Source organism: Ascaphus truei, chromosome 16 (genome assembly GCF_040206685.1).
Source record: "Ascaphus truei isolate aAscTru1 chromosome 16, aAscTru1.hap1, whole genome shotgun sequence".
NCBI lineage: Eukaryota > Metazoa > Chordata > Amphibia > Anura > Ascaphidae > Ascaphus > Ascaphus truei.
The window spans coordinates 45,212,129-45,238,712 of NC_134498.1; the positions used below are offsets into that span (position 1 = coordinate 45,212,129).

General features: G+C 42.1%; 1 protein-coding gene across 5 annotated transcripts in view; it reads right to left on the reverse strand.

Moving 5' to 3' along the window:
* The window catches only part of TENM1 (teneurin transmembrane protein 1), a 318,544-nt gene that overhangs the window by 222,242 nt on the left and 69,718 nt on the right, over positions 1-26,584 (reverse strand). For 4 of the 5 annotated variants that reach the window (XM_075573424.1, XM_075573422.1, XM_075573423.1 and 1 more), the window contains exon 2: positions 13,873-14,157. In XM_075573424.1, coding sequence (XP_075429539.1) covers positions 13,873-14,092 — 220 coding nt within the window. In that variant the 5' untranslated portion in view covers positions 14,093-14,157. Of the gene's footprint in view, positions 1-13,872; positions 14,158-22,296; positions 22,686-26,584 lie in introns of those variants that run through there. The other variant, XM_075573421.1, reaches the window with a different exon arrangement.

Consider the following 26,584-nt stretch of genomic DNA (forward strand, 5'->3'; position numbering starts at 1 on the left):
CCACGACCGAATGTCCCAATCCGTAAATTTCTAATCCAGGTTTTTTTTTTTTGATACAGGCTTTTTAATGCCCTTACAAGTGGAATAAATTGCATTCTGTATTTGTCCTGTGGAGCGTATCTCATTGTATAACACTCTAGTCCAAACCAATTGGCCTTCACAGCGATCCCTCGTGTTCATTCTTAGTTCCATCACTGGGAAGAAAGCCACGTGCAATATTGGAAAAGCGCACGGGAATGAAAAGAAGAGGGCACGTTTAAACTATATTATCATCTATGCCGCTGGTAATCACAGGATCTGCACCAGATAACCCAAGCGACATTGTTTGGAAATAAAACAAAGACAATAACAGGAAAGGAAGACAACGAAAATGCCATCAAATGTCTCGCACAGGTAATGACAACCTTGTTAGCACTAAGTGTATATATTTGGAAAATGCTACATACTTTTAAAGCCTGTTATCTATTCTATATTCTATTTTCCCTGTAACAATGCAAATCACAACCCATTTCAAAGAATTGCTTTAGTAAATACAGTACATCACATTTAAGGGTAATATAGCAAGTTGCTTCTCAAAGCTGTTACTGCTCTCTTTTAATGAACTGTATATCTGTATAATACAGAGCGTTTTACATTGTTAAATGGAGATTAGGCTGCGTCCAGGCAGGGAGCGAGTGCCCTGGCTGGCGCTCATGCGCGGTGACGTTACGCTTCCTGCTTGGCCGGGAGATTTGTGGCCGGCTAGGTGGGCGCGCAGGGAGGCGATTCGGGGGGGGGAGGGGCGTGGCCATGACATCACGGAGCTGGTTCGCCCTCATTGGGCGAACCGCTCACGTGACACGCTTGCGGATGACGAATACAAATTTGCTTGCTGTGCAAGCAGCTAAGCAGGCACTTGAATTTGCCTCAATGTGTTTCATAGCGGCCGCTCAGCGCCACGCTGGCCGAGGCCTTAGAGTAAAATACCACCGTTGGACAATATTGATGGAACACATAGTAAAGCGTTGTACTGTAGACCAGTAGTGCTCAACTCCAGTCCTCAATACTAGAGATGGACGAAAATGTCAAAATCTGTATCGCAGAATTTCCCGAGCTTTCCATTCAAAATCCGTTCCGAGGCGTAAAATCCATCATCGGTTTGTGACCGTTTCAATCAAAACCGCCACTGGATACAAACTGCTGGTGGATTTTGTCAATTCAATCCACGGATCCGCAACCCGCCGGTCGGTTTTAAGAATCTCCTCCGTGGAGTCAGCAAACCGCGAATCGGACTCTTAAAACCCACCAGCGGAAAGCAGAATCTGCGGATTGTCAATGATTAAAAAAAAAAATTTGGAAAAGGCGAATCGCCCTTCTTGAGATTGATCCGTGGAAATTTGCAAACCAAAAGAACCACGCCTTATCCTAATCCACAGCCAAAAATTCACTTATCTCTACTCAAGACCACCCAGCAGGTCTGGTTTTAAGGATATTCCTGCTTCAGCACAGGTAGCTCAATCAGTGTCTTCGACTGAGCCACCGGTGCTGAAGATGGTATATCCTTAAAACCTGACCTGTCAGGGGATCCTAGGGACTGAATTTGAGCACCTCCTCTGTAGACCATATCATCGGCAGAGGAGTTAAATAGACAGACCTCCTTGGCGTGTTTCGAAGCTCACATCACATTACACAGATGTGTTATTAAGCATTCCCCTGCAGTGAAGTTAATCATTAAACTGGAGTCTATATTACAGTTGCCTAGACATGTGTTCTGCCAATAAAGTAGAACTGAATGAATGATATTTTATCAGACCTACACACTTATTAGAAAAAAGAAACAAATATCGTTCTATCGTTGAAACGTAGCTGTGCAGCAGGTATGCACGGACACAATGTAAATACGCTTCGGAGTGTTTCTTTTCTTCCTTCTGTATGTACACTTGGAAATGGGGCCAGCGAACAATCCGCTAAATCCCTCTGCTTTGTCTCCAAAACGCACCAATCTAAAAAACTGGCAGACCAGCCACTGAATGTTACATTGCTCACAAACAATGTATCTTGCCCAGGGCAAGGAATCCATAATCTATAATATGCGGATGTCTTCATACGTCATCATACAGTTGTTTTTTGTTTTTCACAAATGAAATGTTTTTCATGCAGCCAGCATTGCAGTTGTCATGTACAAATGCAGTAATCGATACAAGAGTCCTTCATTACATGGTGCCTGCAACAAATGTACCCCAAAGCAACTAATCCAGAGGTTCTCAAGACCACCCAATAGGTCAGGTTTTTGGGATATCCCTGCTTCAACACAGGTGGCTCAATCAGTGTCTCTGTCGAAGAGCCTGCTTCAGTACAGGTGGCTCCATCAGTGGCTCAGTGGAAGAGCCTGCTTCAGCACAGGTGGCTCAGTCATTGACTGAGCCACTGATTGAGCCACCTGTGCTGAAGTAGTGATATCCTCAAAACCTGACCTGTTGGGGGTCTTGAAGACTGAAGTTGAGAACCCCTGAAGTAATCAATTAACCATGTCCTGGTTTTGAAATATCGTCCATGTACTGAGATGAATTGTCCGGTTTCTGTATATCTTCTAAAAAATATATATTTTGACTTTGATGTTGAAGCTAAGGGGCCTATTCACAAAGCAGTGATGTGTGGTTTTAAGTGCGATAAATGCCCTTATAACACGATACTGCCTGCTCTGCTATTCACAAAGCAGTGATAACAGTGCAGTATCGCGATATAGAATTTATAGCACTGATACAAAAAACAGGTCGCACGATAGCGCATTTTTAAAATCGGACTTTAAAAAATGGCTTTCACTTCTTGGGCCTCGTCCAGGGATGACGCTGAGCGAGCGCACACGCTCACGCTAGACGTGTTGCGACAATGCACGTGGCCTGTGTGAGAGGGCGGGCGGGCATGCTTGGCGCTCAGCTGCTTGCCGAGCGAGCAAAATTGATTTTGCTGCTCGCAAGCGCGTCACGTGAGCGGTTCGCCCGATGAGGGCGAACCAGCTCCGTCACGTCGTGCCTGCGCCCCCAGACGCCAGGAATCACTCGGCCATGCAGGGTGCAGCGCTGGAGCGCCAGCGCGCCTGTTTCCACCTTGGAACGAGGCCTTAGTGAATTCTGCTTTTGGCTTCATGTCTCATAACACGATAAAAAAATGCATTGTCGGATGCAAAAGCACTGATTTTATCACTGCTTTGTGAATCAGCCCTTACGTGTCTTAAATGTGGTTGTGTTACAGTATCTACTTGAAAGAACTGGGATCATTTTCTAAATTGTCTTTCTAAACCATAGCCTACTTACAGTAGGCCACAAATGTTAGAACGTATTTTAATGTCATAAATGGTTTAGAATAATACTTTTATATAACACAACATATTTTGTAGTTGTTTAGATTACAGTATTTCAGTATAATGTTGTTAAAACCAACAGAACCGTAACCATAAACAATTTAATTCAACATATCTAATGTGATAACGCTATGAGTTACAGACTCTACCTCTGCCAGTCCTTTAATGATTAGTCTGGCATATAAATTATTTAATTAAAATCGCATTAAATCTTTCATACTCTAGAGATACAGTGATGACATTTTCATAGTGAAGTCGAAAGAAGAAATCCTGGAATAATGTGCCACTCCATTAAAGAGATAGCTACAGATGTAGCCAACAGAATTGCAACCTGTCGAATCAGCCAAGCGTGGGCAGGGGCTGGGCTATTGCACCCATTCCACCCACAGAGGGCGCCCCGGGCTCCAATAACATTGGCTACAGCTGTACCTTTGCAAACAACCTTTTGTAGTTGGAAACACAACCAGCAGCACAATTGCTGGAAAGAAAGCACTGAGCCATAGGCGACAAGCGGTCATGACCGGAAGGCCCAACCTCCTACCTCTTCTTCCCCGCCTCTCTTACCTGTCACTCTCTGGAGGGATCAGGCTGAGGGGTAGGATATATTGGCATGCGCTGAGAGGCGGGAAGTCATTCCGTGCCCCTCACTTGTTTTATTCCTTCTTTGCTGACCTGGGACTGGCGCTTCCTGCAAGCACATGGTGGAGTTTGAGGACATTGTCAGGCGGCTGCAGCTCAAGGGACTGCAGCTTATCGGTCACAGCAGGAAGGATCGCTGCAGCTCCAGGGACTGTTGTCAGGTGTGATGGGGGTCCCAGGATGAGCGTTGGATGAGTCCTGCAAGGTACTGCCCAGACTGGAAGCGAGCGGGCGGCAGAGACTCTAGGGAGCGGTGGATGTGGAGCCGGAGAAGGATCATGTGATGGGCGCTGGAGCAGCACGCGGATGCATACTATGCCCCCAGAAAGGCACAACATGGTGCAGACAGGCCACAAGAGGTTGAGCTCAACGGTGAATGACCCATCTGGAGTAAGAGAAGGGCCAGGTGCCAGTGGGGAGTGAGTCTCCTCGTTGGCTCTTCCTGGCAAATAGCAGTTACAGCAGGAGGGTCGGTAGCAAGGCTAGCACACAAGGCGACGTTCGATTCTTGCAGCAATGGGTTGTCGCCTGCAGGAGAAGGTGTCAGTGGCCTTGCTAAGAGTAAGCCAGGAGAGCAGCCAGGTTGGTTGGTGATGGTCCAAGAGCCTAGTGTTGCACCAGTAGCCACACTTGGGGCTAGTGCAGTTCCCCCTGGTGTTGCGGTGGCAAGTAGTCATTGGAGCCACACCTGCTACTGGAGGCGGGACAGTGGTGTTGTTACTAGGTCCCATGGGGGGCCCCGGCAGAGGCGGGGACAGTTTTTGATGTGTGTTTTAAGATACATATATGTGCGGTACCAGTCCCGGGGGGGTTGCATTTACCAGGGATGTTAAAGTTAAAATCTGGGGGCGGGAGTGACGTTGAAATACTGCCCTTGCTGTCAGGCTACAAGGAGGCGTTAGCAAGGTCTATAAAGAAAGGTGAGGCTAAGAAAGAGAACAAGGAGAAAAGACTGTTCCCCTGTACATTTGCTACGTGGCTCCATTCTTTCTCCACCCTTGCTAGGGTAATTGGCAAAAAAGCTCCCCACCTTTGCTTGCACTGTTCAAGTACAAGGACAGGATGGGGTTCACACAACAGAATTATATGGTGATGGATTGGTGACTGTATGAAGACGAGTTTAACAAAAAAATGGCGGTCCTCAAGCAATTATCTTGGGATACAAAAGATATAGATTTGTGGATTGAGCTTATGATGACGCAGAAGCCGGCCTCCTTTCTCAGGGGCGTCCAACAGCAGGTCATCTTCCGGGCTGGCATCTGGCAATAGGAAGGGTCAATGCTGGACCTTTAATGAGAGCCATTGTTAGGTTAACAGATGCAGATCCTGGCACGAGTGTTCATCCTGTGGGGAAGCCCACCGCGCAGGCAAATGCTCCTGCAAAGGCGTGTCTGTGCGGCAGGCTACAACGGAAGGCAGTTATGCCAGCGAATGTAGCAAAAAGGATACCCATCATGGTTTTTTACCTCAATAAGGGCGCCGAGTTAGTTTAGTTTTTTCTGTTTGATTATCTCAAGGTTTGACACAGTTAATGTTCCTTTAGATTAGGTTTGGAAAATCGTTGGGTCTATTGGTTAGGAGCTAGTTTAAGGGTGTTAAATAGTCCAGTTGATGCCGGTTCATTGGGGTGTAAGTATGGGACAACCTTGCCAGATGAGGCTCAGTGGTACGGTAATGCCTGGAGGTGGCATGGATTGGCGAGTGGGCAGGGCTCATTGTACGTTGGGTACCTGGGGCCCATCTCGCGGATGGGCCTGTGTGGTGCCTGGCTCGAGGAGACTGCAGGCCATAGTTTGAGCACAATTGGCTGTACCTGTTGGCGAAGATCTCTGGCAGCCCTGGACTATTAACTCCCCGTGGTTTCCCTTTTCTTTCCCTCTCCCCTCTCCCTTTTCCCCTTCCCTGTCCTTGTCCCTGCCCTAGCACATAGTGCTTTCTTTTTTGGTCCTTGTTTGACCTTTTTTGCATCATTCGTGTACCATTAAATACTTATTTTTGGCTGATCCATTTACTATCTGTTCTTTCCATTTGAGTGCTGGGAACATTTGTGATTTTTTTTTACTTGCAAGTATGTTTCAGGGGGAGGGGCCAGGGGAGCAGAAACGCAGGCTCCGAGGTCATGATATCTTGAAATCATGACTTGTACCACTATTGTGACATAGAATTGCTGTGCATTAGACAAATAATGAATATTACAAAAGACAAAAATACCCAATGCTACATCCAATGTGATAAAATACATACTGTAGTTAAATACTTCAATGTTAGTATTCTCATGAGTAAGGGTCATTTAGTTAAACCCTTTGGCCAAAGTGTTATAAGCCTGCAGCCACCTCACGGCATGACCAGTATGCAGGTCCTAACACTACCTGTGAAAATTCTCATTTACCTCTGCTGTAGAGGGAGAATGGTCTGAGTAAACCTCTCCTGCACAGGTACATGCAAAAACCTGCTACTTAAAAAATTCAGTTCTGGGGTTAGAGCTTGCTGGGATTGTATGTTTATAAATAAGGAATATTACCTAAAGTGAATAAACACGGTTCTCAAAAAATAGACCTCACAATCTTAAAAAAAAATAAGATGCTCACGTGTTTGTTACCTCCCAGAGACTCTGTCTGCAAATAGAACTAATGCATGCAATTAGCCTGATAATAAGGACAACAACCTGTAATCAATAGCAAATTGTAATAGGAAAATCGAACTATAAAAAGGGGAATGCTGCATGTGTCCTAGCACAGTCTATGTATGACATAAATTATTCATAGTATGTTACAATATCATTTTGATTTATGACCAAACAGATCCGATCCCCCCCAGATAACAGGTCTATGAATGTCATTACTCATAATGGAAATGAAAACATTAGTGTAATTATTCTTTAAAGTGAGGTACTAATTACATTTTTGGGGATGTTATTGTTGATACTATTATTTTATCATTTTATGTTTTCACGGTTCTCGGTGTTCTTGTACCACCTATGATAACATTTTCCACAGGGAAAACATTTAACTTTTTTTGTAAACTGCCGCTGTTAATTATTTTTCCACTTATAAATTGATTACTTTTTACATACCTATATCTTGTAATATATTGAAGCATTTTTTGTAAGTCCTTTAATCAACTGTCAGAAGTATAAATCTCAACAATTAGTGAGAGAATTAATCCCCCCATTCCAGATATAGTACAAAACCTGCTTCTGATTAAAAGAATACATTAGGAGATTAGCAGGCTACTAAATGACTGATCATTACAGTTACCTGCATTTGCATTTTTAGGAATTGAACTGAATGAGAACAAAATGTTTCCCTTGTCATGATTGCCTAAATTATACTTTTATAATATAAACTGCGGCAATTTCATGGTGTCATTGAAAGAAGAGCTGGCATTTAAAACAATAATTCTACCTACAGCAGGGCGGAAATTATAGCGAAGCTTTTAGAAAACATTCTGTACTGTTTACAGCAACCTTTCTCTAGTTAAGGAACCCTATAATTATATTGTGAAATTCTGCGAAACCCCGACCCTCTCTAATAGCGTGTCTGTTATCAGATGCATTGTAAGGTTCCCCAACCCTCTCTAATAGCGCGTCTGAGATCAGATGCATTGTAAGGAACCCCAACCCTCTCTAATAGCGTGTCTGAGATCAGATGCATTGTAAGTAACCCCAACCCTCTCTAATAGTGTGTCTGAGATCAGATGCATTGTAAGGTTTCCGAACCCTCTCTAATAGCGCGTCTGAGATCAGATGCATTGTAAGGAACCCCAACCCTCTCTAATAGCGCGTCTGAGATCAGATGCATTGTAAGGACCCCCAACCCTCTCTAATAGCGGGTCTGAGATCAGATGCATTGTTAGGAACCCCAACCCTCTCTAATAGCGCGTCTGAGATCAGATGCATTGTAAGGTTCCCCAACCCTCTCTAATAGCGTATCTGAGATCAGATGCATTGCTAGGAACCCCAACCCTCTCTAATAGCGTGTCTGAGACCAGATGCATTGCTAGGAACCCCAACCCTCTATAATAGTGCGTCTGTTATCAGATGCATTGTAAGGTTCCCCAACCCTCTCTAATAGCGTGTCTGAGATCAGATACATTGTTAGGACCCCCAACCCTACCTAATAGCGTGACCAAGATTAGATGCATTGTGATGGACCCCGACCCTCTCTAATAGCCTGAGATCAACAAACACCGAATTCGGCAAAGTTCAGATTTCGAACCAGCAAACCTGTCCATCCTTAGTGTTTACAGACGGTATTCAGCTGAATTAATTCAGAACCCCTTCAGCCTACATCTGCGTCGCCCCAAAGGCAGACATCTGAAAGGGTTCCCCTAGAACTGCTTCCCTCTGCACAGAACCAACGTGCTCAGGTTTAACATCCGGGATTTGTTGCTGCGACGTGTTTCCTCGGCCCCACCCCCTGCAGCGTTTATGAACCTGGACAAAGGAATTTCAAAGCCCAGCTCAATTCATTCCGAAGCCCTTCAGTCTACATCTGCATCGCCCCAAAGGCGGAAAGCCGTTCGCTGCGTGGTTACTGAGTTGGGTCGGTCCTACCTCTTCTAACACCATTTTGACCTTGTTTGTAACTGTTATATATGCCCATAATCGTACACTATCTCTAAGTGTACATGGAATGTCTGTAAATTGAATATATAACCTCTGTTCATTTAATGCAACCATGTATCATAGCTCTATGCCCAGCACATACTTGAAAACAAGGGGTAACACTCAATGTATTACTTCTTAGTAAAACATTTTATAAAGAAATATGTTGGTGGGCAGTCCTCATTTTTACTGTCTACTAGATTAAGTTGCCTCATTCTTAATATCTCATCTTGAGAGACTTCACCTAAGGCTGCGGCCCCTGTCCTCGCTACTGCACGCGGACCTGGCGCACGTGCACAGACTATAGCCGTGATCGGTGGTCTGTAGGGGAGTGATGGGAAGCACAGGGGGGGGAAGGCAGAGCCATGATGGGGGCACGGCTATAGTGGGGCATATCTGCCCTTCCAGTGGCTGCTCGCCGAGCATTTGACCGCGGCACGGGAAGACAACATTCTTGTCTTCCCTGCCAGCGTACGTGTCACAGCGCTTTGCGCACCCACACACACAGGGCCACTGGGGCCTGCCCCATAGAGGGCTGTGCTGTGGTGTGTGTGGTGCGCATGCCGCAGCGGCCACTGAGGGGGGGGGGGGGACCTGGCCTTAGTGTTAGCCTCAACTCACCTTGTGCAGACTTTATGATCTGCCATGTTGGTCACTAACTCTCAGAACTGACACTGAGAAAGGGCCTTTGAATCTAAAGTTCTTCAAATCAATGTATTGAGGTATTTTTTATTTCACCCCGGTTATGCTTTACAGGCAACATTGTGTAATTTGTACAGTAGGTAAAATAGAGAAAGCATTATTTGCTGGGTTACTAGATGCTGTGTTTGTGGTACACCTACTACTGTACTGCATGTGTCAAATTTACTAATCACTGCAGTTATTCAGCAAACCCAAGATCATCATGTATTCAAGCCCGATGCAGCATTCTCCACTCCCTCGTTCAACATCTGCTCACACTTTAAAAGCAGTTCATTTACATTTCCAACAAGCCAGTGGGAGGCAAACTTGTTATTGCTCTTGATCCTGACGTTGTCGTGATCAGATTATGATATGGGTACAATGAATCCCTGCCTTAGATTGATTGTACTCACATTTAAAGCAGCAATACTACATTTCCTTCCCCCATTTTTATTTTATTTTTTATATGTAAAGCATGTGACAATGCATAATTTTACATTCTTACCTAACCTGAAAAATCATTTGGTGCTCCTGTTATAAATCTATCAAAATCCTAATTGTGTGCCTAACAAAATGGCTGCCTTCTGACTATGTGCTGCAGTCTGTGAAATGCCACAGCTGCAATGTAACATTATATTACTAAGCGTAACACATTATTGTTAAAGCTTTCAGAGTTATAGACAGTCTGCTGTTTGGAATATAGCAACAGATCTGTTGGTGATACTTTGCTGCCAAAGTGCAGAGCTCAAAAAGGTGTGTCAGAGCCTGTTGCAAAAGATGAAGTGGATATGACTTTCTAAATGGTTGATGCAGCAGCCAAAGGATGATCAGCACATTAAAACAAATCATTACAAATGCCATTAGGAGTTTACAAATAATGCAGACATTATTATCTAATACTATAGAACTAATTTATTTTTCAAAAAAACCACACAGGATGTTTCACGTTTTGCTGCTTTAATATCAGAAGAACACAGAGAATAAGGGATCACTCCAAAAATAGAGCTGTCACAGGTTTAAAAAGAATGGTCTCTAAGTGCAAAGCAAGTGCTCAAACCAAAAGGGACACTCCTCTTCCACAAATAATGTTTGGTGAGTGTCTGTACATTAGTTAATACATTTTACGTTGTCTATTAAGATACATGTCCACACGTTCAGTCTGTTTTACGGAAATGCAGTGCTCTTACAGTTTAGAAAAGGGTTGCAGCAATCCTAGTTGTTTATTTTTTACAAGATTCGAACCAAGGGCTCCTCCTGAGCTCCACCCGCCCATATCCCAAGGGAATCCACTGGTTCTCAAGAGGCCTACAGTTTTAGGTGCAGATGTTCTCGCTTCAACCCAGGCTAACAAAATGGCAGCAAAACCATGGCTCAAGAAGAAGCCACCATGGATAACATTGTATTGTCCTATTGGAAGACTCCAGATGCCATCTTTAAAAAAATCAGGAAGCGTGGCAACACCTAAAACTGTATGTATCTCAGGCAATATTGTAGGCAATATGTGACCACCACCAATTCTGAGTCCCAACTTCCAAGTGCTAAATATATCCCCTGAAACAACATGTGGAGAGACAGCTGTGCACAAAAAAGGGGCACACCTGAGATATCTCGGAGATATGCTAATTGGTTAGGCTAATGACCCTATTAGCATATGTCCCAGGCATCTGTCTCTTTCTTTCTCTGAATGTGTGAATAGCGGCCACTGGTGGTATTGTAAAAATGAGTAAAAATGTAGCCAAAATGCACTTTTAAAATATTTGCATTTGCAAATAAACAGCAAATTCGAATGTTGGTGAATAATTTTCCCATCTCTGCCCCGGAGCCGAGAATTGTGCTGTTCAATTCTGGACGACATCAAGGTTCAAATCCCTATTTGAATCACAATTCTATTTTGGGTGGGATGGCTGCTTTCATTTCATGCCATGGAGCTCTCTACTTTGGGCAGTGAATTTCTCCAGAATGCTAACTACTCTTGGGCAGCAAAAGCCCTTCTCTGGTAAGGGAAAACTAAGAGAAGACCATGGACTTTCTGTTGAATAAATCCCCAAGCTATTTTATTACACTTTAAAGTATTTCTTCAAAGTGACATCCCTTAGAATAAATCATATTCAGAGCCACTTAAACTAAATCACAAAGGCTTGAAAGACATTGAAAATGGGCTTATTCTGATTCATATCAGTCATTCTAACTCTGAATTCCAATTCTTCTATTAAAGTGTTATTGTATTCAGTTGCATACTTTCTGAGACTTACATTTGCATTGACCATATGCAAAATTCAGAACCCAGAACATAATGTTCTATTCTAGAGGTAATGTATCATTACATGCAGTATATTTTATGATACTATTTTCCAGACTGGGAAACACTAGAAAATATGCATATGTATGGATAGGAGAGCTAAGTGCAAATGTAAATGCCAGACTTGTACATGAAGGCACGGCGGTTTCACATGTGCAAATAATCAGTCATCCTTTATGGTGATGTAACCTTAAACTGGCACATGATTTTGGTTTGTGTCTCACTGCGAATTGACTAAATTGCTTTATAAAAAGATTTGGTCTTTGCAGCGATTTCATCAGAAGTGCGGCAACCCCAATTTTGGAAAAACAGAAGCGGGGATGGAATTTGTCATTTAAAACCCATCATTTGCTTGCAGGATTTTTGCCAGAACACCAGAGATGTCTTTTTTTCAAAATACATCCAACAGTTTTGCCATTATTATAGTGCATTGGGGATTAGGACACTGTTTAAGATATTTCAGTTGACATTGTTTTCCAAGTGTTTTTGCATATGAGGCAAGAGCGAGAGAGAGTTTTCCCCCATCTAATGGTTCTATCAACATACAATCACTGCTGAGTTAACTGCACAATTGCTCTATGGATAAGTGAACATTTGTAGACCTTATATTTCAGCCACAGAATAGCAGAATTTAGTTTAGAAGCTATGACATATATTACAGTATAAAAAAACTATTGCAAAATGTTGCGACTTTTGCAAAAATTGCAGTTTGCAGTAGGAATATGAATGACAGTTTCTGAATACAGTACCATGAATGTGAATTGCAGTATATCAGGTAATATGTTACCTGATGCCATTTCTTTCGGTGTTGGAATTTGCCATGTATATTGACTTTTAATTGTTGCAACAGTTGCTGGTTTTGTGGAATAAAAACCCTGCAAATTTTGCCGGGTTCGCAAATATCCATGAGAAAAATTGCACATCTCTAATTGAAGTTTTAAAAACCAGAAAACTTTATACCGTCGCAATAAACACAAGTTACACGTGACTGTAACAAAAAGGTATGTTGTGATACAGCCATTTCATCATGATATATCTTGCGATATACAATGCCAGCATTGCATCTGAATATTGTAAAATGTCAGTGATGTATTTAGAAATGTGTGAAGCTTTCCACCATGTTCACGGACCCTGCAAAATTGGCCCTTTTTTGGGGGAATGAAAAATCGGTCAGAGCTCAGTCACAATACTGTCAAAATTTGCCACGCATTTCGATTCATGATACCAACTCCCATCCAGAGTCTTAAATCTGGGTTTTGCTGGAGAGGAGGAAATGCTTGGCGATTCAGCTGGTGATAGAGCAAATTGATGGTGGAAATATGTGATCTCTGAGAATCGTTCAGCCCTTAAAAGTGCTGCAAACTGGTTCGCCAGTTTTCGCCCGAAATCGATTTCGGGAAGAAAAAAAAAAACGTGAAAAGGTTTTCGATAAAATTTTGGAAAGTTTGGAACATTTCTGGATATGGTCTGTGTATGTGAAATAACACTTTCATTGCATACAGCACCAATATGTCTGTTCTCCATGTGTACAGATGAAGAAGACATATGTTAGCATTATACATTAAGTATATCATATAAGGAGGACAGCACATGTCAGATTTCAAAAGCTTTTTGTACTTTTGTTTTACATGATGAAGATCTGTCTTGTTGTTTTTTTGGGTACAATCTGTATCAAACTACGACTCTCCGAAGTCAAGACGATGACTAGAGTTTCATTAACATAGACGACAATAAGTTGACACGGTTTGGTTTGATGTTATAAGACTGATAGTGAGGCTATAGTCCAGGGGTAGCTGAAAATAGGTGTATATAACACCTCAGTCAATAAATCCACGGATTGAATTATTTTCGTTATATTTATTCAGAGACAGATAGACAGCATCTATATAAGTCTTGCATCGTGCACGCGCGCATCGGAGCGCCTGGCGTAGCGTGCACCAGTCTGAGCCGCGACCTGTGTTCTGTGGTGAAGAGCAGGAGATCGTGACAGGGGTGATGGGGGGGGGGGGGTTTAGGGGGCACAGCCATGACATCATGAGACTGGTTTTCCCTCATTGGCATTTTCTAACCATACACATAATTTTTATGCTGTAAGTCTTTTTTCTAAATGAAGAGAAAAGGAGACGCGATACTAAACCCTTCATCCCAAAGAGGAACCAAAGAAAAGTGATTGTTAAAAAGAATATGTACTCTTTCTACTAATTAAACAAATAAAACATTAAGCCAACTACCAGTCCCAACATGCACTTTAGCCAATATAACTATATGTATTAACATTTTATCAATATTTAAGTATCAAACATGTACCTTGATTAGGCTCCTCCACTGCTTTCCTCTTCCTGCTGCTATGGCTGTTGTAGTTCAGTCTTATTTCCTGGGTGTATTCTTGCAGAGTTTCTCTAGAGTTATACGATTGTCTAGGTTTTTGATCGTCTTCACTGTCCTCTGAAGAACTTGTGTAGGCAAGATCCATCTCATGTTTAACTTTAGATAACGGTTGGTAAGGTTTACTGTCCATCTGCTCCATATTTCAATAAATTAGCCCACAGTCATGAAGAGTGCAAGGTGTGAAGGTCCACCCAAAAGATGTTCCTAGAAAGAAAAAAATAGGATGTCAAAATTCAAGGCGCACACGGATATCCGAAGGCAGATTGAAGAGTTAAGAATCAAGTGGATTCTCCTGAATCCCCGACGACCCTTCAAACAACATGTGGAAAGACACCTGTGCTCAAAAAGGAGCACACCTGGGTCATATGCAAAGTATATTTAAATGACTCACACCCCACACTTCCTAAAAGGATTCCACAAAACCTACAGTATACTGAGAAAACAAGTTATAATGCACCTTGTGAGAAAGGGGGTACTGTCATGTCTAATGGGATCAGAACCCACAACCTCTGCTATTCAGTGCAAACCAGCGGTTGGACAGTTCCACTGTTGCAGCATACTGTACCTTAAGCTTCAGTGATATATGCAATGAATTGTCTTTCCTTGGTCAGTAAGGCTAAGGCCCCGCTCCCTCCGTCAGCGCTCCCGCACTGCAGACAGGCGGGGCGCTGACAGACACAGACCGCGATATGCGGTCTGTAGGGAGCGGGAGCCGGAGCGGGAGGTGGGCGGGAGTGGGAGGCTTGAGCGGGAGGGGGGGCGTGGCTTGAGCGGAGGGACCCACTACTCTCCCCCCCCCCTCCCTCCACGGGCTCGGGCTGGAGCAGCTGATTGAAGGTAAATAAAGCAACACACACACAGGCACTCATACACACGCACGCAGGCACTCGTACACACACGCAGGCACTCTCACACACACACACACATACACACACACGCACGCACGCACTCATAAACATACACACACACACAGACAGAGGCAGGCACTCACGCACTCAGGCACACACATACACAAACACAGACAGGCACTCAGACACACACATACACACACACACACACACACACACAGACAGGCACTCACGCTGCTGTCCCTCCACACTCCTCCCCGCTCCCCGAAGCCTCTCCTCCTCCCGAAGCCTCCCCATCTCATTGGCTGACAGCCACACCACGTGATGCGTCAACGCTAGGGATCACAATTCTCTTATATCCTGTAGCGGGTGACGCGTCACAGCGTGTTGTGAGCTGTGCAGCCAGGGGGGACCGGGACCGGCTCGGGAGGATTCCCCTGCTGGTGGGGAACTCTCGTGCAGCCGCCCGCGCCAACGAGCGCAGCGGGTCCCAGGCCTAAGACTAAAACGCTATTCAAATGAACAGATCTTAAATGTTCCCAATCAAAGGGTAGATGGTTTAACGGAATTTGGGGTCATAAACTGAGGTTCTGCAGAACGTGATATAGTTTCAGCAGGCTCCTGTCTCTTTAAATGTACAGTATTAACAAAAATTTGATAAAGGATGAATATAAGGTTGGTTAATTAGCAATCAAAAGCATTGGAGAAATTCCATATATTTGTAGGCAACTTAGACTGGTGAAATCCCACCATTGGTTTGTGCGATTGTAATTTCCAATGTAATTATCGTGAATTCCGACAGTTATTAATGAAATAGAAAGTTATTAAGAAATTATGTTGGTCATTGACTAAAGTCTCCCGACTACAAAACTGGGGCAAAATAATTACACCGGATTTATCAAAGGAAATATCCAATTGCTTTCAATAGGATTCCTATTATTTGATAAATAAGGTGCTGTATTTTTCACCTATTATCATTATTAATTTTACAATCTCATTTTATATGAGGAAGGTCTCCCTGTGGGACCGAAACGTTGGCTATGGTGTAACTGTTTTTTCAATACAATTGTTTCTGGACTATCTCATGCAGTGTGCTGTCTCCTTTACTGGTCTTTGGGCTGGTAAATATGATATATATATATATTTTTTATATATATATATATATATATATATATATATATATATATATATATATATATATATATATACACACATATATATATATATATACACACATATATATATATATATATATATATATATATATATATATATATATATATATATATATATATATATATATATACACACACACACACATATATATATAATATATATATATATATATATATATATATATATATATATATACATATTAAAAAAAAAGACTGTGAGGCAGCATTTTTCCCTCCGTACATAATGGGATATTTTAATGGAACACCTGGCAGCATTTTAAACACAGGAGTAAAACTTCTGTAAATCCTTTTTACAGATTCCTCATGCCGGGAGCAGAGAGTGTAATTGTATATGACATGAGAATAAGTGGGTTAGATTATAAGAAAACACGTACCAAGCAGAATTCACATTAGGTAAACGCAGAACGCTGTGATTCCTAGAAGTCTACCCAACGTTTTTTTTCATTCTCACCTCGCTACAGCTCTGCTTGTGACTGTTGAGGATACAGTATCAAACTGATCAATATCTAGTTGCCCTTGTCAGATGGATGATAAAGGCTCATACAGGTAGAGCTAAATGACCTTTGTGTGAATGACTTAATGCTTTTATTCCACTAGAGAAGCCTCTTTTTCTGACCTTTCTATCAGTTTACTGCCAAGTAAGACTGGCTCATTTGTACTCTGGTACTGTATAAAATTCACCGAATTTTTGCAGGTTTCCCCCCCCCCCCCCAACAGCTGTATACGTTAAAACAAAGCAACAAAACTGATTCATTGTGTTGGGCGAACGTGCTTTTGATCAGAAATTGTATCCACACATAATGGTGTTTGTGGGAAAATGTAATAACAGAGAAGGTTGTGATATAACTAGGCTTGGTGAAATCCAGTTGAAATGCTTGCTTGGGGTGGTTGGAGGATACTAGTAAGACTAGAAGACAGGGGCAAGGGGCACAGAATTTTGGGTAGGAAGCTTCAAATAAGGGGTATGTTTTTACATAGATAGGAAAACACAGACCAGACCAATGATGGTTTTTCCAGGTATAAACAAACTAAACAATTACACAGGACACAATAAATTTAAGAACCCCTGTTTATGGGATCCTTTTATTATGTTCTTCTATTGTGTATATTCATTTAAAAGGATTATAATCAACCTGAATGAAAATAGACACCTTAATTAGTATTTCAATGTCTCCAGCATTGAAATGCTTGGGGATGATGGGGAAAAGATATGTTTTGGCCCAATATAATTCTACTAATGGCTCTTAGGTAACAAGTACCCCCTTTGATAAAGTTGAACAGGAGTATGATGGGTGCAGGGCTTGTATAGTGTAGAGAAAACTACAGGTGTTGTATTGGCACATGAAGCCTTTCTAATAATCATTACTGTGCTTTTTATGTGAACACCTCCAGGAATGCCAAAATGTAAGTGAATTAACACAGCAGTCTTTCTTTCTGAATATCACAGCAATCTTCATGATGATTGCCACAGTACACTATCGGACATGAAACTGGTTTGCTCATTTTTGAAAACACATCATCCAGATGCATTTACTGGTTTGATTTACCCAGGTTGGAGGATTTGGGAATTCATTTATAATGTAACTAAGCATCTGTGGTTTCATCTTCAGGATGGTATTCAAATGCTGTCTCACAGGTGTAACACAATCTGTCACTGGGCTAAACATATTTTGCGTGATTAATCGGCAGTGTAAACCTTTCTCTATCCAGAAGTCATTTAAAATTCAGTACTGGCAAATGGACATCTTTTGCTCCAGCCAGTAATGCCTAAAGGTGTTTACACACAGACAGGTGTAGGGGAAATTGTGACAGCAAAAGTGTTTTGAAATAATCACGTTTTTCTCTAAGGTATACATACTGAGGGAATAAACACATGGATGGACAGATGTTTCCAGCACTGCAATCATTCATACTATGTAGACATTAAACCATTTTAGTGGTTCTGTTTTATTTTTGCATAAGATCAACGTAGGATGGGCTGGATGCAAAAACGATACGAAAGCACTCCAGAACTCACCGGGATGATGAAAATATATATATTTTTAATTAAACTACATAAAAACAAATGAACATACTACAACAAAACAGGGGGATAGCACTCCCACGCGTTTCACGCTTTTACAGCGCTTTCTCAAGGAGTATTGTGTAATTTTTGGCTAGTCTTACATTACAACATTACAATCGTCATACGCACCTCTTTCTTTAACATGAGTAAAAAATTACTTAATTTGAAGCATAATAAATGTTTTTAATTAGTGACACATACAATTACAGACAGATGTCTATTTGCACCTTGCAAAGACCTGTGCATCGGCGATTAGCCAGGATATGCAGTATCAGAGATAATTCTGGCTGCAATATTGCAAGTGTGCACCAGGCTGGGGGCACAGGAGAAGAACTACAACTCCCAGAGCCATTGCAACATAAAACTATCCCACTTCCTGATTGAACTCTATTTAAAGACCAGGAAGTTTCTCACTCCCTTGTGTTGCAACTTTGGTTTTCTCTTCAGTTCATGTCTCTGTACCCGTCTCCTGCCAGCTAAGAATTCTGCCTGCTTCTCTTGCTTATGGCTTTGGATCTGCTGTAGACTTTGCCTTGCTTAACCCCTCAAGTACCTTGCCTGCTCTATTGTGTATGACCTTGGATTTGTACTGGACTTTGCTTTGCCTAACCCCTCATGTTACCTTGCTTGATATACCTCTGAATGACCCTGGGTTACTTTTGATTCTGCTCTGTCTAATACCTTTCCCCTGATTTTCCTTCCTGAGTCTCTATCATCATTAGTGTTCTCAGAAGCCCCAAACAATTTTCTGCTCGTGACTCTTACTTCCGACTTATGAAATACCACTCCTCCCAGTTTCTTTATAATGTTCGAATAGCTGGAAATGTTTATTTCCCAGGGTTATTCCCCGCTCCTCTCTAGCTCAACTTGGGTTAAATACCTATTTCAGGGTCTGGAGCGTAGTAGAAGTATTGAAGGTTGCATTATTAGAAGATAAGACAGTGTTATGCTACAATAACATGACGTTAACTCGATGCTAATAAGATGTAGAACGGCCGTTGATGTTGCATAGAATTAGCTTTGAGGATAAGTGTTTAACTCCAAGAACATAACGCCTGTTCCTGCTTCAGATTACGTTGCGCTCACGTTGCGAGCAGATTTAATCACGTTTTTAGGTGCTTAGACATTAACACTAAGACAAATACAGTACCCTAGAAGCATGTCATTACTGTATACAATATCAGGAGGCAGAAACAGGTTTTCATATCGAGCTGTAAAAAATATGTGTCCTTTTTGTTATTCAGATTTGTTGACTGGTTGTTGACATATTCTCAACTATTCCCTACATGCATCAAATCACAAAATCATCCACTTATATATTTATTTTCAGATGTCCTACTGTGATTTGTTGCAGCAGTGTTAGAGATTATTGTGTCTGACCTCTTCTCATTACATTTTATATGGTTAACCACTTGTAGCCAAGCTTGTGATAAATATTAATTCATTTTTATGGCAGCACTGCATGTTATCTTGGTTGCTGTAATTGCAAATATATATATATATTTTTATCTTGCTAGAGTTAATCACAGACAGTAGGAACCTACCCATGAGTGTCAAGAAACACCTCGATAGCATCTGCTTTCCCCTAATAAACTTTGTTTTCTAGTCTGCTGTATCCTTCATTTTTCATGTGTGGAATACATAGCATGACACATCTGCCTCTTAGGAAAAGAGCAGCTTACATGTGAAAAGCACAAATTAATTAGGCCCTTCGGTGCTTAGTGCCAAACAGATGGCTGAAATTAGTTTATTTGTCCGCAGGAATTCTGCCATTGTGCAACTACTAATATATTAAGAATTACTGCAAGTACAAAACATCGGAGTCTGTGTTCCGGGTCAGGAAGAATTAAGAGTTCAGAACCTCCAAGAGCAGGATTCTATATCTGGAGCAAAAAAGTAATGAAGGAGATACCATCCCAGGGAAGGTGAATGCATCTGTTCAGGGGAAGTGTGCAAAGAGGAAAAGCAGACTGGCCACCATGCAAAACACTCAAGCTTCATTATTATATCAGCCCCATTAAGGCCACGTCCACAAAACGGCGCTAAGCTTCAGCACGTCTTTACTCTTATTTACCCTGACAGAATAAGGCAGGGGTGCCCCCCAGTTTGCACACCCCTGGAATAAGGGATAACTATAAAGGAGAGGACGACTGGGGACCCATTCATTGATGCGAGATGTAAGGTGCGTTCCTCATTCTGTCCGTGACCAAAGAAAATGTGAACTTTTCACCAAAAGCATCATACAGCGACTATTGTGTGTTCAACTTCAACATAACCGTAACAACAAAAAAACAGACATATTCAAAACATTTAACAGGCTAATAGTTTTTAATACTTCCTTTTTAAATACTTCCATTTGATTTTTGCAGGCGTCGGTCTTAATGACCGATATGTTTTTCTCTCCAACTGAAACCCTTGCTATTTCAGGAATGTAACGGCCATGAATTGTGTTCTGTGCATGAGTTAGACCGGATATATAACATCACGGATCAAAGATGACGTTACACTACTCTTCCTCATTATATCTATAATCAACAACAAAGCTCTAGCAAACCCTAAAGCCTATAGAAGAATAGTTTGCCGCACACAGTCTCAAAGACATTTTAAGTTGCATTATTTGTAGAGGTGAAGCAGAATGTTGCGGGAGAACAAAGGCACAGGGCATTTCCCCCAATATGGTGTGCTCCACCTTTGCCAGTAAAAAAACTTGAACTGTCTTTGTGACACCAAAGAAGGGTGGGAACCGATGCAGGTCCTTTCTTCCATATAGTAACAAAGGAGGGAGAGGGAGTAGGGGTATGATACCTTCATTTGGACCAAAAAGTAGTTGATCTGTTACAAGCTTTTGAAACCCTCAGGGTAGGGTTAGGGCCCGATGAAGGACCCTGACAGGGTGGAAAGCTTGTAACGTACCAACTACTTGTTGGTCCAATAAATGGTATCATACCCCCTACTCCCTCTCCCTCCTTTTGTTACTTTGTGACTCCAGTGAAGTTTTCTTGTGTGGCACAATTTACTAATTTGGAGTTTCTGCATTCCCGCTGATTCTGAGTTAGCAGCACACTGCCTAACACCCACTGCTAAGATGAGTGCCCACGTGCGCCATTTTCTTCAAGACTTCTATTTATGCTCCAATTTGTTTGTCCTACTCTACCAAGGTTCACCTTCACTAAGTGCAAGTTGTAACTTATATTATCTTGTGAGAGGTGCAGTGTTAGTTTTTTAAAGATTGATAAGACATCATTAAAACAAAATATCAACTTACAGAAATTCACAATGATTGCAGGCCATGCTGATTTTGTGGAGAGGATCTGGCAGTCAGTATCAGAATTGTATTGATGACTTATACAGTATTTATAGATTTTCTGTGATTCACATAGTTATTCCAACGGGGCATGCCATAGTAAAAGCAACACATTTAATGACCTCCAGTCTCACGTTCTAATTAAGGCTGCAGGATCAGCTTACATTAAGTGATTTTCAGCTCTATTTCTCTCTTTTTGTATCTCCCTAGTGTAATAACACTCCTGTTTTGCATTACAGGTTTCTGTTCTGTATCTAACTACTTAGTATTACTCAATTTAAATGATCTTTGTGTTATGGAATGGCACTGAAACGTTCTCTAATGTACACTGCTCAGTGACCTCTGGACTTCAAGGCACATTGACTCTTCAGTCCAACCGCAGTCATCAACTTTCAGTGAGTACTGTATGCAGCTGTAACCCAGCGGATATTCAGAGTTGATTTGCCACTTTAGAACAGCATACCCCATAACTGTTACTGATTACAGTAAAAAATAGAACAGGACTTTGGTTGACACTTTGTAACCTGGGTCTGACTCCCATGGAAACTGCCAAAGAAAATGGTAAAATGGAAATAGAAAATGATTAATGTGTGAAGAAACGAGTACAATCAGAGGATTTCACAGAAAATAATGAGTGCAGTCAATGAGTTTCATTTCCATCCAGCTAATGATCCTATATAATGAAGAAATCCCAATAATACAAGTCATAAAAGGAAATAGGAGAATGAATAGATATACTAAGAGATCACCTCTGTAGCACTTACATATTTTCTTTATATCAGAAGGGACGCTGACAAAGGCTTATCTACTGTGCAGGAAAACTTGACATTGTCATTGTAACACAGTCATCTCTATACTGTATGTAGCACATGTCCCCCCCCCCCCTCTGGGAGAACTTGGGAACGCTACTGCTGATGTAGTGCTGGTTACCTGCGAGGGAACAGGAGTGATGAGTTGCCTGCGATAGTGTGGGGGAACAGAACAGTCTTTTTGGGGATCCGCTGGTTCTTCTCCTCTTGGTGCCAGCACCTCCAGACATAGTGGGTTCAGCAGAGCCGAAGGCAGTCCCACCATGACAACCTTTACCCCCAATACCTATGTCCAAAAGACTGCCACCGCACCAGAAGTATAAATGAAGATAATCTTTATTGTAGCAGCCACTGCCGATGTCATTACAGCGTATGCTTCAGCTGATAGGATAGATCCCTGGCTTCTGGATGGTACTGGCCTGTGGGTAATATTGAGGCCTGGCTTGAGTAGCTTGTTGCCCTCAGCCCATGAAGCTGAGCACGTCTCCCTCCCAGCCAGGAGGACATGTCTCTAACCCCATGCAGGAGCAGGCTGGAAACCAACTGAAGGTCTCACCCCTAAGGGGCTGAACTTCAATCTATAATTTAGGCACTTCCTTCCTGAAGCTCAACCTCTGCTGGCACATTAACAATATATTTGCTAATATTCATCCATGGGGATAAATGTCAACAACTAAAGGATACAATATATGTGATCGGTTTACTAAGCACTTTATTAAAAAAACAAAAAAACAGCTTAAAGGTCAATGTGTTTTTTAATGGTGTTTCAGCGTGTAATTAAATAATTTAAATCCTTTCAGTCTTGCACAGATCAGCAACACCTTGCTTGACATCATCATTGACCGTCCTCCTTCCTTCTCTGGAATTAAACGATTACATGGTTTATTCCTTCAAATAATCGTATTAATCTACCCCCTAACCGACACACACACACACACCTTTCCTTTATCTCCGCGGGAATGACACTGTCTGAGATGAATCACAAAATATTTATGGACCTCCAATCCTAAAAGCTACAATTGTGGGGTCTCTCGTGAGCACTACGAGATCATTTTATGGGGCTGCAGAGTTTTACAGCTGCATGAAACATACGTAAAACCGTACGGTAATATAAACAGCTGCTTGAGATCATCTTCAGCTTATTCAAATTCTAAACCAGCAAAGTACAGTAGATGCTCAAAAGAAATTCACAATTGCGATAGTTTATAGGGAATGTTACGAACAACTCAACAAGAACCAATTGCCACAGCACAAAATGTATTTTCACAACCATAAACATGCTTGAATTGTTGCATTATGGGCTGTTTATGGTTCTATATCTGAAAAAATGCAGCGAGAGATGTGATCCTGCTGTGTGTGCATTACAAGTAGTACTGTTTGCAGTGCCTTTAACTTGTGTAGTTGTAGAGAAGGCTGCAACATATTGCATATCAGAATCAGACATTTGGCCGCCGAGGGACAATTCGCCACAGCCACTCTGCCAAGGTAAGTGAATTGATGCGGTTTTAGGGCAGGGAGTTGATAGGGTTTTTAGGGTAAGAGGTTAAGGGTAAGGCCTTAAGGATAGTGTTTTTAGGGTAAAAGGATTAGGATGAGGTTTTTTTTGGGTAAAGGGTTTAGGTTTTTAGGGTTAAAGGGTTTAGGGTATGGCATTTTAGGGTAAGGGGTTAAGGTTTTTTGAGTAGGGGGGCAGCGTTAGGGTTTAAGATTAGGGATTTTAGGGTAAATTTAGGGGCTTACATTGTGACAAAGCAGCCAGTGGAGAGATGTCTCGGTGGTGAGGTAAGTGGCGGCTAAATGGCCGTAACCAAATCTCCTAGACTGTTGCAGCTGGCGGGATATGCAATGCATTGCCTTGATAGGGGGGTTTTATTTCAGTATCTTTCTACAGAATTACAGTGCGTGATAACAATGTCATTGCTCGCCCAGGTATGTTTTACTAGATGATTGCTAATATGAAATTAAAAAGAATATGTTCTGTGCCTTGTGGCAAAATAACCATTTGGGGCGTTCTGCTGGTTACACTTCTGAAGAATTTATGGGTTCCCACAGAGTTAATTTAGCTTTCCTGTTGCCTTACAATTAAATTGCAATTTGATTATGTTTTGAAATAGCCAAGAGACATTCATAGCAATTTCTTTGTTCAGGAGGAAGGAAGGCATTCCAGAAATACGTTAAAAGTATCTGTCTGTTAATCCGTCGTAGAGATGAATTTTGAAACATTAGGCTACAGTAGCACCCATCTATTAGGGTGCCACATTATTGCATTTATTTAAATGCTAAATAGCTTGATGGGTGATTTGACTGGGGTGTTATTTTCAAAACCCTTCAGCTGTAACTGCATCATCATCAAAGAGGAACGCCCTCTGGCAGGAATTTTTCAGAATAAAAAATAGTGGTGGGGGTGCTGTGTTTATTTTACCAGTTTTGCAGCAGCTTTGGACAATAAAGAATTACCCACTTAGTCTCCCGTGGCACTTCTTTCTTAACCTCTTCACTGCCGGAGGGGCCTATATGACATTGCAGGGCAAGGTGTTGCATGGAATCGGACATTTGATTGGGTCGCCAAGGGACACTACGCCACTGGTGGACACTCAACTAATAAGGTACGTTACTTTAAGAGGTTTTAGCGGTTAGGGTAGGGGGTGAAGGATAGGGGTTTTAGGGTAAGGGGGTAAGTTTTTATGGTGGAGGATTAGGGTAAGGGGTTTTAGGGTAAGGGGACAAGGGTAGAGGGTTAAGGTTTTTAGGGGAAGGGTCTCAGGGCAGTGTTTTTTAACAGGGGTTCCCTGAGCATCCCTAAAGATTTCCCTGCAATTTTCAGGTCATTTGAAAATTGTACCAAATACAGAAGAATTTACAATGCATCTGATCTCAGATGCGCTATTAGAGAGGGTTGGGGGTCCTTACAATGCATCTGATCTCAGACGCGCTATTAGAGAGGGTTTGGGTTCCTTACAATGCATCTGATCTCAGACGCGCTATTAGAGAGGGTTGGGGTTCCTTACAATGCATCTGATCTCAGACACGCTATTAGAGAAGGTTGGGGTTCCTTACATTGCATCTGAACTCAGACGCAGTATTAGAGAGGGTTGGGGTTCCTTATAATGCATCTGATCTCAGACGCGCTATTAGAGAGGGTTGGGGGTCCTTACAATGGGTTTCCACTGAATTTCATAATATAATTATGGGGTTTCTTACCTCAAAAAAGGTTGGAAGAGGATTTATGGAGAGGGATTAAGGTTTTTAGGGTAGAGGGTAGCATTAGTATTACGGGGTTAAGATTTGGGGTTTTTGGGTAAGGTTTGGTAAGATGCCCCGTTGGCGAGGTGAGTGGCAGCTAAATGCCAGCGAAAATTGGGTTGCGGCAAAACGGCAGCGACCAAAAGTCCTGGACCATGTGTCGCAGGCCTCTCTGGCAGTGAATGGCTTAAAGAAAGCGAAAATGAACAGTAAGTAGTTAGTAACAATATTGTTTTGATGTGTGAAATCTCAGTTCTCAGGGTAATGGGGGTATGTATAATATCAATACAGGTGATGTGCTCACACGGCCAGGTGTCTCACAAAGTGATCTCTTTGTAGCCTGTAATCCCTCCTTTACTCAGAAGAAAATCTTTCCTCCTGAATCTTTTCCCTCTGTGGGGGGTGTTCGCGTAGTTTGACGACTAGCGTCCTCGCGGTGGAACCCCATTTTCTTTCTGCGCTCCCCTCACTCCATTTCTACTGTTCCACGAGGATCCCCAAAGGATCCAGTTTGGGTTGAGCAGCGACACATATCGGGCTAGTATTGTACCATTTGGTTTTTATCTGTATGTATACTTTGCATTTTAAGACAAGGACTGTCAGGCGTACTATCTGTTTAATTTTCAATTGATAATTAGAGGGAGCGCCCCAGATATCCTTCACTACCTTAAAGAAAACGAAATCAGATCAAATCTGCATCGATGTTTATTTGATGTACTCAATGATCCTGTAACCTGGGATTCTAATCTTCTAGGCCTTCCCAGACAACAAATGTGTCTGCTGGGGATGCAGACATCAGGGTTCCACATTGGGAGCCAGCAGTGAGGGTTTGTGGAAAACCCCACGAATGTATGCATGTATATTTTTTATTTATATAGCACCAACAGTGCTTTCTCTCACTGTACGTTAAAGAAAGACTCATAAGCCCATATTTACTTAGCTGTGTTACGTCAGAAGACCTCACCCTCCACTGGAAGACACCTAATCGTACATGCAAGGGAATGGGATGTTCTTCTAGTGGCAGGAGGCGTCCCATGGCATAGCACTGCTTAATAAATATGGGCGCAGGTCACCGATTCTGTACCTTTCCCATACCCAGTGGTTTAGTAGGAATGACAGGCAGCAACCGGATTTATTGAACTCCGCACCTAATTATTTCATTTTAA